The sequence below is a fragment of the Ananas comosus genome, linkage group 2 (assembly GCF_001540865.1).
Source record: "Ananas comosus cultivar F153 linkage group 2, ASM154086v1, whole genome shotgun sequence".
NCBI classification, from domain to species: Eukaryota; Viridiplantae; Streptophyta; class Magnoliopsida; order Poales; family Bromeliaceae; genus Ananas; species Ananas comosus.
In genome coordinates, this window is record NC_033622.1 from 2562279 (window position 1) to 2577402 (window position 15124).

The window sequence follows — 15124 nt, forward strand, 5'->3', positions numbered from 1 at the left end:
TAACTATATAGAAGTCGAATCACAAATCGACAGGCAACGAGTTTCACCTTCTTATCCTTGGGCAAATTCTTACATTCACAAATGCACTCGATCGCATTAATCTAGTCAATAAAGTCTATCGCTTGTAAGCGTCTAGAATATTTAGAAAGGTCTACCATAATACTGGAATGCCTCCATCGATCATAGCGATCCGCTTGAAGACTCTGAATCATGATTGTCGTCAACATGGCTTTGATTTTCGATCTAAGCAAGACTTCTCAATTCTGCGATCTTGATATCATGAAGATCTCACTCTATTCAAGGTGATCTATGAGGAAGATCTTCTCCGTTTAGGTTGTCAGGAATATGAACACCTGCGTTCGATTCTGATTTGCCGAAATGAACTGACTCATTTTTATTGTTCAGTTTCGTTTGTTTTGATAAGCAAACCAATTAGATTTGATTCTCAGAATTGAAAATAAAAAAAAATAAAATTAACAGAAATAAATAATTTTTCTAATTTAATTTATATATATGTTATGGATAATCTATTTTAAGGTCTCCTCGGGAAGTTAGTGTAAGAATTTCTTAGTACGAATGTGAAAAAAAAAAAAATTAATTTTTGTTCTTTAAAAGTGTTGATATTCATAATTTGATAGGATGCTATTTTGATTTAAGTGATTTATCTTATCCAAAAGATAATTTAAAAGCCTAATATGGTATCCAATTCTAGATATTTAATCACATTCCTCATCTACTAAATTTACAATTTTTTCAATAAATAAATGAGAGAAGTATACCGAACAAGATATTTATATATTCAAACATTGCGACTGTAGACATAGTGTGCAGGTCGAGGTCGTAATGAGTAAGCTCTCATCTTATCCGAAAAAATGTTCAAAAAAATAGTTTTTAGGTGGAAAAGATATTTTCTATCCGTTTGATTCATAGGAGAACTAGTTCTTCTAGAAAATATTTTTTTAGTCCAAATTTTGTGAAAAATTAGTGTATTCCTTTTCCCCCTTTTTTTTTTATCCGAAAAATAAAAACTATAAAAAAAAAATATTTTTCATAAAATGTAAGGTATAGATTGGCCTAGAGTATAAATTAGGCCCATGAAAATAATAAAAGCACTAGGGCTTGGCCCAACCCTACTAATCATGGCCCTTTTCCCCTCCTTTAAACTTCTACGTGCAATCGAAGTGTTCGATGGTGAGATCCCCACCACGATGCCCTTTGCGTAGCGACACCACGATCCACTCGCCGGAGCCTCGCCGGAGCTCCGCCACCTCCGCCGCCGCCTCCGACGACGACGACCCTTTGAATCCTCTTCGGCATCTCGTGCTTCTTCTTCTTCGTCGTCTTCTTCGTCGTCTTCTTCTTTGCGTGCGCGCGAAGCGAACTCGGATGTGATCGAAGCGCTACCTCGATCGCCCGGGTCGTTTGGGGGGGGCGCGGGGGGAGGAGGAGGAGGGTGCCGGGATGGGGAACAAGATCGCGCGGACGACGCAGGTGTCGGCGTCGGAGTACTACCTCCACGACCTGCCCTCGTCGTACAACCTCGTGCTCATCGAGGTGCTCGGCCGCGGACGCTTCTTCAAGTCCATCCTCTGCAAGCACGACGAGGGCCTCGTCCTCGTCAAGGTCTATTTCAAGCGCGGCGACCCCCTCGATCTCAGGGTAACCCTAACCCTAACCCTAACCCTAACCCTCATTCCTAACCCAAACCCCCCTTTTCTACGTTCAAATCACGATCCTCATGTGCTTCTTTTGTTTTGCTATTGAACAGGAGTACGAGAGGAGGTTGGATCGAATTAGGGAGATATTTCAGAGCGTGCAGCATCCCCATGTTTGGCCTTTCCAGGTGAGTTCGCAAACCTCTCCTCTCCGTTACCGTTTCAGATTAATTTTTGGGTTATATTCGTGGGGATCGTGGAAATTGGGGGAATTTGAGGCTATGATATGTAATGTAACTATGTAAGTGGTATTACATCATTAGAAGGAAGTGCATAGACATGCAATTTTGGAATTCTATGGTTTATTTTTTATGCCAGGAAGAAAGTGGAACTTTTAATTGTTACTCTTGCATGATTTCTTTAGATATAATTTGGTGAAATACAAAGTGGACAGTGATGTGTATGACTGAAATTTGTCCAGTAAGCAATATCTCCTGATGGATTGATGCGAATTTGTAATCATATATTGACTCATCTCTGCAAAATTTGATTTTTATTGGTTTTCTTTGATAAATTGTGAACTTCATGTACTATAAAAAGAATGAAGTGCACCTAGAGATGATTGTCAAATAATTTATGTTGACGTCCTCATGCAAGTTAAAATTCTAGTGGTGTATCTGACAAGAAGTATTTAAATTGTTATAACTTAAGTGTAAACGTTGTCAAAATAAGTAAATTTGAGGCGTTTTTAACTGAACGAAACTTATGCGGTTAAATTAATGAGATATGTGTATAGACTTGCTATCTTCTTACTTTTTGCATGGAATATAGTTTTGGCTGGAGACAGATAAGGCAGCATATCTATTGAGGCAATACTTCTTCAGCAACCTTCATGATAGGCTCAGCACACGACCCTTCCTTAGTCTCATTGAGAAGAAATGGCTTGCTTTTCAGGTATTATTACCACATCTCTTGAACAAACTACTGTCGATAAATGAATGTGAAGGACTCATCTTTCTTGCACTCATCTCGTTCAATGTAATTGGTATAATCATTTGCAACGTCTTAACTCTTAAGTATGGATTACCATTTTCTCTGCATTGTTTTCAGCAATTTCATGTGATATATATAAAAAAAATCAAACAATATAAAAAAAATGTGATCTCTAAGATAGCTTTACTTCGCATCCAAATTTATTGGGTGTCTCTGAAGAGACGATATACTTTTAGTTTGTTGGAAACAGTATGGTGAACCACTTTCTACAACATACCTCTTCTGATTGACAGCTGTTCTGTTATATATAGGTACAAGTAAGTACATAAAAGTATATGACTATGTATTTAAATGTTCCAGTCAAATTGGACAGAAATAAACGGAAGCCCCCGGTGGTTCTGAAAGCATTCTACTAATTTGCCTTTCTGTGTATATGAGTTTGTATTTATTTACTTATACATATGAACAACCTATTGAATCAATTCACGAAATTCCATTCAAAATATGATAAAAACCTATACAAGAATCAAATTCAACAGCATTTTTTCTTTTCTGAAACTCTTGGCTTCTAACTAAAAACCGCTGTTACCAAACTAGTAAGACTGGTTCAGACTGATTTAGACCAGTTAATAGTAGCGAACATTCTACAACACTGCCAAAACTACAACTGCTAGAACTATTTTAGTTGGCAGCACTGTAAATCTGAAAACCACTGAAATGAAAGGGGTCCAAACTATTGAAGATGTCAAAATTTAGTTAGTTTATCTTGGTTTTAGCCATGATGTTATTTCTGACCAAAACTCTAGATTTAATAGGAAGTACTTATCAGCTTTTACACAGATGATGCTCTCTTTGAGTTGTGAGAGGCAATTTTACGTGACTTAAATACGATAAAAGCAATTTTTTTTTTTCAGCTTCCTTTCCATGCTTTCCATATGCTGTACATGTAAAGTTCGTCTTAATTTTTTTTTCCCCAGATGTGGTTGTGGACTTAGCTCATTTGTTATGCAGTTACTTTGTGCAGTGGAGCAGACCCACAGTAAGGGAGTTTGCCATGGTGAGAAGCATTTTTTTGGAGGCAAGTGAGTTGATGAGTTTTCAATAAAAGAAAATGACTATTGACGTGTGGGCTTTACTTACAATGTAGGTGACATAAAATGTGAGAATGTTCTTGTCACCTCTTGGAATTGGTTATATCTTGCGGATTTTGCATCCTTTAAGCCAACATACATACCGGATGATGACCCTTCGGATTTCTCATTCTTCTTTGACACTGGAGGAAGGAGGAGGTGTTACCTTGCACCTGAAGTAGGTTCCTGCATATCTAACTTGTAATTGGTTTATTTTCCTTTCTTTATCTTCTAATTAGTTCTATGAATCCTTCCCTTGTTGTTTTTTTTATTTTTTTATTTTATGATTTATTTAAGATATTTTATCGCATAGAGTTTATTTATGCATTTCAGTTGTGAGTGATAAATTATACATTGGTTTACATTGGCTGTTTCAGTTGCTTGTTATAACTTTCTTTTCGTTTCTTTATTTTGTTAAAAGATGATGCTGTTCTATGCTTGGCCATGGTGCATCACAAGATACCGACAATACTAAGACTATAGAAGCCCATTGGCTGGCAAATATAATCACATAGAATTCTAGTTAGGACAAAAGGGAAGTGGTATTATAGTAGGCCTGAGCTTATGCAGTTTTCAAATATTCTGATTGAAGTGCCTGCTATAGCTAATTTTCTTGCACTTCTTGTGAGGTATATTATATATGTAATTTTCTTCATTAGTGTGGACTCTCTCTGGTTGATGACCTTGTGAAAGAGATGGATTGAATCATGTTTTTTTCTAATCTCCTAGAGATTCTATGAGCATGGAGGTGAAACGCAAGTTGCACCAGATTCACCTTTGAAGCCATCAATGGACATATTCTCCCTTGGGTATGTGCTACCTTTCTTGTTTTAAGCCAATTTAATTGGATGCTAACTAACTTAGAATTTTGCTATATTTATTCTTCATGTGTTTTTGATCTAGGAGTTACATTTGCTAGCGGCCTTAAGAATATTGAAGAATGTCATGATGATCCGTCAATTTAATATTTTATTTGTCCAAACACATCTTTTGTTGTATGTTGAGCTGAACTAGTTTATCAGTACGCAATTATGTAAAAATATTAAGGATGCATAGTTATTCAGGTTACAATCTGCATATGCTACAATTTATTAGTTTTTTGCATATTAACTGACAGCAAGTTAAGGATTTTATTTTGGTATATATCATTGGGTTTGATCCTTGGACTTCTGCTGGAATTTAGTAGCGGAACTAAAGGTTTAAGTGCCCATTGCTACGGCCCGTGCCCTCCGTATCGTATCATGCCAACAGAGTATCAACGTGATACAATTCCGTGTTAATGGCACAGCTCAAACCCCTTTTTACATTAATAAAGTGCAAAAGATTTCGTAAAGATATATAATAAGCAATTGGAATATGCTGGTGCCAAAGAAAATATATATTTCATGCTTAGCACACAGATAAAATTTTTTGACTGGCACATACCGGCAGAGCATGGCACTTGCCATCCTGTACTGTGCCGTCAAGTGCCCACTACGACACCGTGCTGCGCCAATTAAATCTTTATGAGGAAGGATGGGTTTCTATGGGCTTACATCTTGTAGTTCCTATAATATTGAAGAAACACTCATATAGAGCATTTTAGCGCATTTAGATATATGATATTTATTTTCTGGGTGTTTGACTCTAGCTAGGTGTTATAACAGTTGACATCTTATATAATGAAATATTAATTTATATTAGAAGTAATTTTCTTTGTTTTTTTTCCTTTTGATGAATGCTTTGAATCTCCGTAAATGTGATGAATTTGACAGCATGAAATTTGTTTTCTTGATGAGCATTTTCTTTCTTAAGGTATAATAATCTTTTACATTTATTTTTTAGATGAAATAAAATTGTTGTTACCTTCTCTTTTCAGGTGTGTGATTGCTGAACTTTTTCTCGAGGGGCAGCCACTTTTTGAGCTTTCCCAACTTCTTGCTTATCGTAGAGGGCAATATGATCCTAGTCTGTATCTAGAAAAGGTGTTGCCTACTTTTTTCATGCTTCCACCGTACAGTATTTTTTAGGATTTTTTTTTTCCCTTTTTTATGTTTCATTTTATTTCTTTTTTCTGCTCCACCTTTCTGGTTGATCTACTGTAAGTATCAAAAATCCTTGATTGTAGGAATAATTACTATGTATGTGGACGTTGCACTTAGTTGAACCCTTTTTCTATGCGGTGTTATTCGGATTTCAGGAAATAGAAACGAAAGGTAAATGAAATAAAATTTCTTTGATTTGTCTGAAATCCTCTTGAGATTGCATTTGCTTGTATTTAAGCAAACATAAAGCCCTTTCCCATTCTCTCTCTCTCTCTCTCTCTCTCTCTCTCTCTCTCTCTCCACCTCACTTCTCAAACTGCCTTTTACTTTACATCTATCTCTTGTGTTGTTGTCACTGGTCCTACCTCTATGCACCCTGCTGCCTCCCACTCCAGCCCCGTTGTTGCCCTAATGGCCTCAATACTAATTATTAGAGGCTTTGATGAATGGTCATGTTAATGGATATCATAGGGGCTTTGATGCTTCCTCATTGCACGCAGTATTGGATATACATTTACATGGCCATTCATAAGCTTTAGGCATGATTGTTAACTGCATGCTCTTTGACTGAAACATCATGTCAATTAAATTACTGATAGCAGGATGTTTTGTCTATCAGATATGCAAAGTTGAAATAACACAAAGTTCATCCGTATACGAATGAATGTGTGGTGTTTTTCTTTTATTGTTATTGCTATAACTCCTCATTTTTGCTTTTTGCTTTGAATGTCATTCCTTAGTAGAAGTGACAGATCTTGATTTCAAACATGTGTATTTAATATTCTTTCTACTTATTTCCAAATATGTGATGCCAAATTGTATGGTTATGCTCGTGACTTCAGATTCAAGATGTTGGGATTCGGAGGATGATACTTCACATGATTCAATTGGACCCAGAATCAAGGTTATCGTGCGAAAGCTATTTGCAAAGCTACGTGTCAGAAATATTTCCAAGTTATTTCTCTCCGTTTCTCCATAAATTCTTTTCCTGTATGATTCCTCTCGACTCGGATACAAGGGTATGAGAATTTAATGAAATCGTAAAATCCTAGAATATTGAGGCCCTTTATTTCCTCTTTGTGATAACAAAATAAAATCCTATCTTTATAGGTTGATGCAACTCAGCGTGCTTTTGAAACAATACACAAACAAATGATGCTAAAGAGCTCAATTGAGGAAAACACGGCTGACTCGTGTACAGGTCCCGAAATCAGCAACATTGAATCTTCTGAACTCATAAAAGGAGGGATGCATAGAATGAACTCTCCAAAGAGGAAAGGTGACATAGAGAAAGGAACAACTTCTGGTCAGATCCAGATAGTTGGAGATATTAATTCCCTTCTCAAGGAAGTAGAAGAGGGAGACCATAGTTCACGTGTAAATCTAACACAGAAAGATGTTCAATATGCTTCTTCGCAGCCATTGAATTATTTGAGGAAGCAAGTCTTGAGTTGTTTTAAAGGGCAAAGGGAGAACGAAGCACCCATTTTCAGAAAGATGCTAAAGAGCGACTTGGATTCTTTAATGGTTGGATATGATAGACAAACAGATACATATAACATGCCCTTCCTTTTTGGAACAGAAAATAAAACAAATAAAACAAGTTGCGAAGGTATGGTCCTGATTGCTTCCTTACTCTGTTCTTGCATACGAAGTGTGAAGCAGCCACAGTTAAGAAGGGCAGGCCTAATCGTGCTCAAGACTGCTGCTCTGTATATAGATGATGAAGATCGATTGCAACATGTAGTTCCATATGTAATCGCTATGCTTTCTGATCCAGCTGCAATTGTTCGTTGTGCTGCTGTGGAAACATTATGTGACATTTTGGCTCTTGTCCAAGATTTCCCACCTAGCGATGCTATGATATTTCCAGAGTATATACTTCCAATGCTTTCTATGCTTCCTGATGACCCAGAGGAAAGTGTCAGGATTTGCTATGCGAGCAATATATATAAAATTGCTTTTACTGCATACAGATTTCTGATCCATGCACACAATTTAGCTGATGGGGGATCTCTCGATAAATTAAGTCTTGCAAAGAAAAAACATCAAAGTAAAAGTGGAAGTGAGCTTTTCAAGTTGAGGAAATCCATAGCAGAAATTGTGCAAGAATTAGTAATGGGTCCCAAGCAAACTCCAAGTATCCGTAGGGCTCTTTTGCAGGATATCAGCTATTTGTGTTACTTTTTTGGGCACCGGCAATGTAATGACTTTCTGTTGCCAATTCTCCCGGCTTTTCTTAATGATAGAGATGAGCAGCTGCGGGAGGTTTTCTATGGTCAGATTGTTTTTGTCTGCTACTTTGTTGGTCAAGTGAGTGTCGAGGAATACCTTTTACCTTATATTGAGCAGGCTCTAAGTGACGATATGGAGGCTGTCATCGTTAATGCACTTGATTGCTTGTCCATGCTTTGCAAAAGTGGCTTTTTGAGGAAAAGGATACTACTTGGTTTAATTGAAAAAGCTCTTCCCTTACTATGTTATCCGATCCAATGGGTAAGGAGGTCAGCCGTCAAATTCATTGCAGCAAGTAGTGAGAGCTTAGGGCCAATAGATACCTATGTGTACCTTTCGCCTGTTCTACACCCTTTCCTTCACCGAGAACCATCGTCCCTCTGTTCTCCGGAATCGCTTCTTTCTTGCCTTAAGCCTCCTGTCTCAAAATTGGTTTTCTACCAAGTTCTAGAGAATGCTAGGAGCTCTGACACGTTGGAGAGACAGAGAAAGGTGTGGTATAATAATTCAACTGCTTTATTGAATCAGTGGGAAACTATTGAACACTCTAAGAAAGATGTAGGAGATGCTCATTCTTTGAACACTGCTCTGGGTAAAGAACCCATTGGCCAAAGTGGAAAATACTCTGGTAGAGCAGCTCAAAGTGCATCTTTTGGTGTTATTGAGGATGTTGCAAAAACCAGAGCAGCTAACTCCTTCCATAATAGACTAGTAGATGTTAAGGATTCATTGTCTTCCGATAAGTTGCAAGTTTCTGGCTTCATGCCCCTACATGTTACTGCTGGAAATGGTTCCTGTAATAATTCCTTCTTTGATGGAGTGTCTGAAGGCATACCAATATACTCTGTTTGTGTTGATAAGAATTCTTCACCAAACTTGAAAACGAAGGGAGCTACTTCATTATGCGTGCCCTGGTTGGAACCCACGAATAAGCCGTTGAGTCTATCTGCTTCTGTCCCACCTAGGCTCATTTCAGGTTCTTTCTACAACATGAATGCTAATGCTAATTCGGTCCAAAAACCAAAGAAATATTTAGAGGAGAGCGAAACTGATCAATCTTCTTATGTGACTAGCAAGTTTCAAGAAGTTACTATTTATGACACCATAAAAGGAAGCTCTTCTACAACTGGTGATGATCCCTCACAATCCGATTCAACAGGATTGCCTTCATTTAGCAGGGGAGTTCCAGACACTGGTTGGAGGCCTCGCGGGGTTTTGGTAGCACATCTTCAAGAGCACCGCTCTGCGGTTAACGACATAGCCGCATCGAATGATGACAGCTTCTTCGTAAGTGCTTCTGACGACTCCACTGTTAAGATATGGGACACCAGGAAGCTGGAAAAGGACATCTCCTTCAGATCGAGGCTGACTTATCCTCTTGGTGGGTCCCGTGCTCTATGTGCGACAATGCTTCGTGGGACCGCAAGGGTTGTTGTGGGCGCTAGTGACGGGATGTTGCACCTGTTCTCAGTTGATTATATATCAAGAGGGATGGGGAGTGTGATTGAGAGGTACACTGGTGTTGCGGATGTGAAGAAGAAGGATATTGGTGAAGGTGCCATACTTAGCCTGTTGAACTGTTCGACTAATGATAGTTTTGTCAGTCAGACGGTTCTTTTTAGTACGCAACATTGCGCTATTCATCTCTGGGATACAAGGGCAAAAACGGAAGCTTGGAATTTTAAAGCATTACCCGATGAAGGATACATCTCATCTCTTGTAATGGGTCAGTGTGGGAATTGGTTTGTTTCAGGGTCTTCTAGAGGCGTGCTTACTTTGTGGGATCTGAGGTTTCTTTTGCCTGTCAATTCTTGGCAGTATTCTACAACTTGCCCTGTGGAGAAATTGTGTTTGCTAATCCCCTCATCGAACTCCTTATCTTTGATGGCACAGCCATTAGTTTATGTTGCCGCTGGCTGTAATGAAGTTTCTCTGTGGAATGCAGAGAATGGAAGCTGCCACCAGGTACTATTGAGTTCAGTTTGCTGTTTGTTTAAATCAAGATAAACTGTAGAAGTGATATATATTTCTTTTCTGTGTGAGAATTTGATCTAAAATAATTGCATAGTCTGATTTGATGTTTGTACAAGTAAATAGCTAGAGAATGAACTGATAGAAAAATGCAAGTTTCCTCTGAATATCTATTTTTTTTTCTTCAATTCAAGAGTAGAGAGTCATGCTTAATGGAAGTCTTTTGAGGCAACATAATAGCCAAAGCATATGTTTCATAATGATTATATTTCTGGTCAAGAACTAGCATCTTTCATAGTATTTTATTGCATAAGAGAGGGTGGCAAGGATTTAAGTGCCCATCGGCACTGGCCGTATCCACCGTGCCGTTTCGTGTCAACAAGATATTGGCATGATACAGTCTCCGTATCAATGACGTAGCTCTAAACCCAATATGTTTTAAATTAATGAGTAATTTTCTCAATAAAGCTCAAAAGATTTAACAAAGATACATAATAAACAATTAGAATATTTTGTGCCTAAAGAAAATAAAGATCTCATGCCATCATGTGTTGGGACACATGTATTTTTGCGACTGGCACGTATCAGCACGGTTCGACACCCACTGTGCCGTAACATGCCGGCAAGTTTTCGGCACAACCCCGTGCCACAGCACTAAAATCCTTGGAGGGTGGTGTGGTAAAATGGTTGACCTTTATGCTTTTAAGTTTTTTTAATAATAAAAAGGGAAAGTGGTGTATAATAAATCAAGGAAAAGGTGTGGTATGTGTGTGTAATTTATTGTCTTTTGAAATTTTTCATGAACTCGATCTGATTCTTTGCAGGTATTCAGAACAGCAGGCAGCGGAAATGAAGCAGAGATATCTAATGTTCCCAGAGCACTCGTGAGGCCGACTACCAAGCTGAGTGCGAAACAAGATGTGAAGCGAATAAATAGTTCTAAATACAGAATCGATGAACTGAATGAACCTTCTCCTCGTCTTCCGGGTATTCGCTCATTGCTTCCTTTGCCTGGCGGTGATCTATTGACTGGGGGGCCGGACCTGAGAATTCGCTATTGGGATCACACCAGGTTAGTTTCAATACCAACTTGTATTTTTTTTTGTCTCATTGGTGTTTATGCTTATGTTGTTTGTTATGTTTTTGCGATTTTGTAGCCCTACTCAAAGTTACTGTGTCTGTGGTCCCTCGATTGTGGAAATTGGGACCGGGGATCTAAAGGAAAAGGAACAAGATAAGTCTTATGATGTAAAGTCTAGCTTTGGGGTACAAGTTGTGCAGGTAAATGTTATCTTTTGAAATACCAACTCCACTAAATCATGTTGACTAGATGCTGGACAATGCGGAAGCACCTCGCCTCTTTGATTTATTACACTAAATTCCTTTAACTAAGATATTTGGAGGTGAAATCATAACTTTCTACACTGAAAGTTGGCAAACTAATTATCTTATTTTTTCTTTATCAATTTGCTAAATTAATTCGCTGAACTAACATGATTTGTACCACCAATTATCGTTACTTTTATGTGGAATTTATTTGTCCTTAGTCCTTTTAGGATGTTCCTTTTTGTTTTGCGACAAAAAGTTACTGAATTACATTGATTTTATGGCTATTTAGTTGGTCAATTAATGAGTAGAAACTTAACAAGTAGATTCATCTTCTAAACAAATTATGGTCCAATCCAAGTGTTAGCTCCTCATGTTTGTAACTTTTGTACAGGAATTAAACAAATGGCCCCTGTCGGCCAATTTGCAGAAGAATCTACTAGCAATGGCCGCCGCCGACTCTGCCGGTTGCCACCGCGATTCTGTACTCTCGCTAGCCTCTGTCAAATTGAACCAAAGGATGTTGATCTCAAGTAGCAGGGACGGCGCCATTAAGGTGTGGAAATGATTTTTACTTACCAAGCTTCATAATCTTGCTTTGTACATATAGAGTTGGCTTAAATGAAAAAAGTAAATAGGGAATCTGTGAATGTAAAAAGACTATAACTCTTATATAATAAAGTTATTCCCCCTTTCTAACTAGGGGATCTATTTAATAACTAATTTGTATTAATATTAAATTTATTTTTTAAAGTCCATACTAAAAGGCATTGATTTAGTAGATATTTGGTCATGTTTAGGTCTTAAGATGGCTCATCTATTGTCTGCTTTGTTTTCTGCGGCTTTTACTGGTTATCATACTATTAGCATCAACACTTTCTGTCGTATTTTCCATGATCTGTGGGTTGCAGATTATTAGTGTTTAATGAGGACTTAAATTTAAGTATTAATGAGAAGCCAAAAAGTCGATATAAAATGGAAATTAGGTGTTCATCTTCATTGATTGAATTTGTTTTCGGCATGATCACCTCATTTTGCTATTCCTTGAGATGCAACAAAACATTAGGAAGTAAGGTGGTCTCTCATAGGTAAAATGCTTACAATTTCCATTCATTTTATTGTGGTGTCTATTATGATGGCTAATTCCAGGTTTTCTACTAATGTTTAAAATTAGCACGAATTTGTCAACCATTAGCTTAAGTTACTGTAAGCATTTGACCTCAAGTATTTAAATTTGAAAACCAAATGAATGATTTCAATATATAAGATTAGTTTAGTTGGAATGTGTAGACTTTTGCATGTGACCTCATCTACATATTTGAACTTCACCATATTTTCTTTGTCTTAGAAATCATGGTTTTAAAATTTAAGATGGCATTGTGCTTTTGAGCTTTCTTTATATTTGAAAAGGGCAAATTTTTTTTAATGTATCCCTGCCAAGTATTGAAATTTTGAATTTTTACCTACAAAATTTAAATCAGAAACATGCCTCTAAAGCTGTCAGATATGCAAAATATACCTGTTGGTTGGTTATAATTAGTTGACCGTTACTTTTTTACGGTCAAAACTTTTTTTCCCTTGTAAATAATAGGTTTCTTTTTCAAATTTTATTCAGAATTTTTATAATTTACAGTTCATGTAAGGTGATATGAACGTTAGTATTAAACATCAGATATCAAAATAATGTTTTATATATATATATATATATATATATATATATATATATATAGAGTGAGGCTACTATGCTATCGGAAGCACGGAGCCTTCCGTGCTTCCAGCTTGTTTTCGATGTTGCGACTTTCGAATCGTCGATCGCTCCGTTAAACTTGATCTAGAATATTTGAAGTATCTAGAAAATAAATTTTATGATTTTACGATATCATTTGCCTAGTGAACGAAGGGGCTCAAAATCAACGGCTGAAAATAAAAATTTTACAAAATGTAATAATATGATATTAAAATTTTAAATCAAAGATATTGATCTTGTTTTATATAGTATAAAAAATTTTCTTCAAAATTTCACGGTGATTTGGATATTTTTACACCGTTAAACTTGCAAACGGTTCACTACGGCCATTGAAATTTGTTGATTTGACCCATTTGATCACTAGGCAATAAATATTGAAAAATAATAAAATTTATTTTCTAGGTACTCCAAATACTTTAGATCAAGTTTAACATAGCTGATCGACGATTCGAAAGTCGCAATATCGAAAACGAGCTGGAAGCACGGAAGGCTCTATACTTCCGATAGCATAGTAGCCTCACTTCTATATATATATATATATATATATATATTATATATATATATATATTAGGCTACTATACTATCTATAGTACCAAGTTCGGTACTATAGTGTTTGTTTTCGATCTTAGGGCGTTCAAATCAAACGATCCACACGTGTTAAATATGATCTAAGGTATATGAATTTTTTTAGGAATAAAATTTTAGTTTTTTTCGATATCGTTTACTTAGTAAATAAATTATATCAAAATGGACGGTGAAAATTGAATAATTTTAAAATTTGAGCATAGGACTTTTAAATTCAAGATCAAGAATGTTAACCTTAATCTATATAGTTTAAAGTATTTTTTATCAAAATTTGAAGATATTTAGATTCTTCTACACCGTTAAACTCCAAACTTGTCATAATGGCCATTGAAAATTGACAATTTTGAAATAATTTGATCATAAAGTAAACTATGTCGAAAAAATATAAAATTTTACTTCTAAAAACTTTAAATACCCTAGATCAGTTTTAACGGTGTGGATCGTTGATTTGAACGCCCTAAGATTGAAAACCAACACTATAGTACCGGAGCTCGGTACTATAGATAGTATAGTAGCCTAGCTTTATATATATGTATATATTAGGGCTACTATACTCTTATGAGTATTGGGCCCTTCGTACTCATAAGTTGTTTTGCATGATGGGGTTTCTGAATCGATGATTCACTCCGTTAAATATGATCTAGAGTATTTGAAACTTTTAGAAAATAAATTTCGTAATTTTTTGAAATCATACCAAAGTCCATCAAACGGGCATAAAATGAACGGTCAAAATCGAATGACGTCCTAAAAATGGATGATCGGATCCTTCAATTTAAGATCGGAGTTATTGATTTTTATCTAGGTAGTGAATAGAATTTTCTATCAAAAATTCGACCTATTTCAATTTTTTTACACCGTTAAACTAGCAACTATTCCATACCGGCCGTTAAAAATTGTCAATTTTGTGAGCGTTTGAACGTAAGGTAAATGATGTCGAAAAATTATGAAATTTGATTTCTAAAAATTTTAAATGCTCTAGATAATGTTTAACGGTACGGATCGTCGATTCGAAAGTTTATCATAAAAAACAACTTATGAGTACGAGGGCGATCGTACTCTTATATAGTAGCCGGACTTATATATATATATATATATATATATATATATATATATATAAAATACTTTTAGAAGCACCACCTTCTTGGTGCTTCTGAGTTTTTAGCCCTTGGATCTACTCCTTACATACTAACCCTTCTACCACCATCCACTACCATCCACCATCATCTACTTTATCACAAACTAGTTTTCCGATAATTATTAGTTTTACATTTAGATTCCCGATTTTTGAATCTTCGTGGTTCTTCCACCACGAAGATTTTTATACACCTTATCATAAACTAGTTTTCTGATAATTATTAGCTCCTCATCTAGGTTCTCAATTTTTGAGTCTTCGTGGTTCTTCCACCACGAAGATTTTCATACACCTTATCATAAACTAGTTTTTCGATAATTATTAGC

General features: G+C 36.3%; 1 protein-coding gene across 2 annotated transcripts; it reads left to right on the forward strand.

The window, feature by feature from the left end:
• On the forward strand, positions 1176-12053 carry LOC109726625 (probable serine/threonine-protein kinase vps15). Of its 2 annotated transcripts, XM_020256337.1 has the most exons (12): positions 1176-1659; positions 1769-1843; positions 2487-2609; positions 3660-3705; positions 3796-3956; positions 4508-4587; positions 5637-5742; positions 6645-6821; positions 6913-10002; positions 10833-11080; positions 11166-11289; positions 11729-12053. In XM_020256337.1, the coding sequence occupies exons 1-12, from the start codon at positions 1462-1464 to the stop codon at positions 11900-11902; spliced, it is 4602 nt and encodes a 1533-aa protein (XP_020111926.1). In that variant the 5' UTR covers positions 1176-1461; the 3' UTR covers positions 11903-12053. The 2 variants fall into 2 exon arrangements, with proteins under 2 accessions (XP_020111926.1, XP_020111935.1); XM_020256346.1 differs by lacking the exon at positions 1176-1659 and having other exon boundaries at positions 1768-1843; positions 3626-3705.

Bases quoted from the DNA above. Each gene is read 5' to 3' on its own strand.
- LOC109726625 (XM_020256337.1), top strand. From the start codon at position 1,462: ATGGGGAACAAGATCGCGCGGACGACGCAGGTGTCGGCGTCGGAGTAC. The intron at 2,610-3,659 runs GTATTATTACCA...TTTGTTATGCAG, and splicing joins AGAAATGGCTTGCTTTTCAG to TTACTTTGTGCAGTGGAGCA. The intron at 5,743-6,644 runs GTGTTGCCTACT...TCGTGACTTCAG, and splicing joins CTAGTCTGTATCTAGAAAAG to ATTCAAGATGTTGGGATTCG.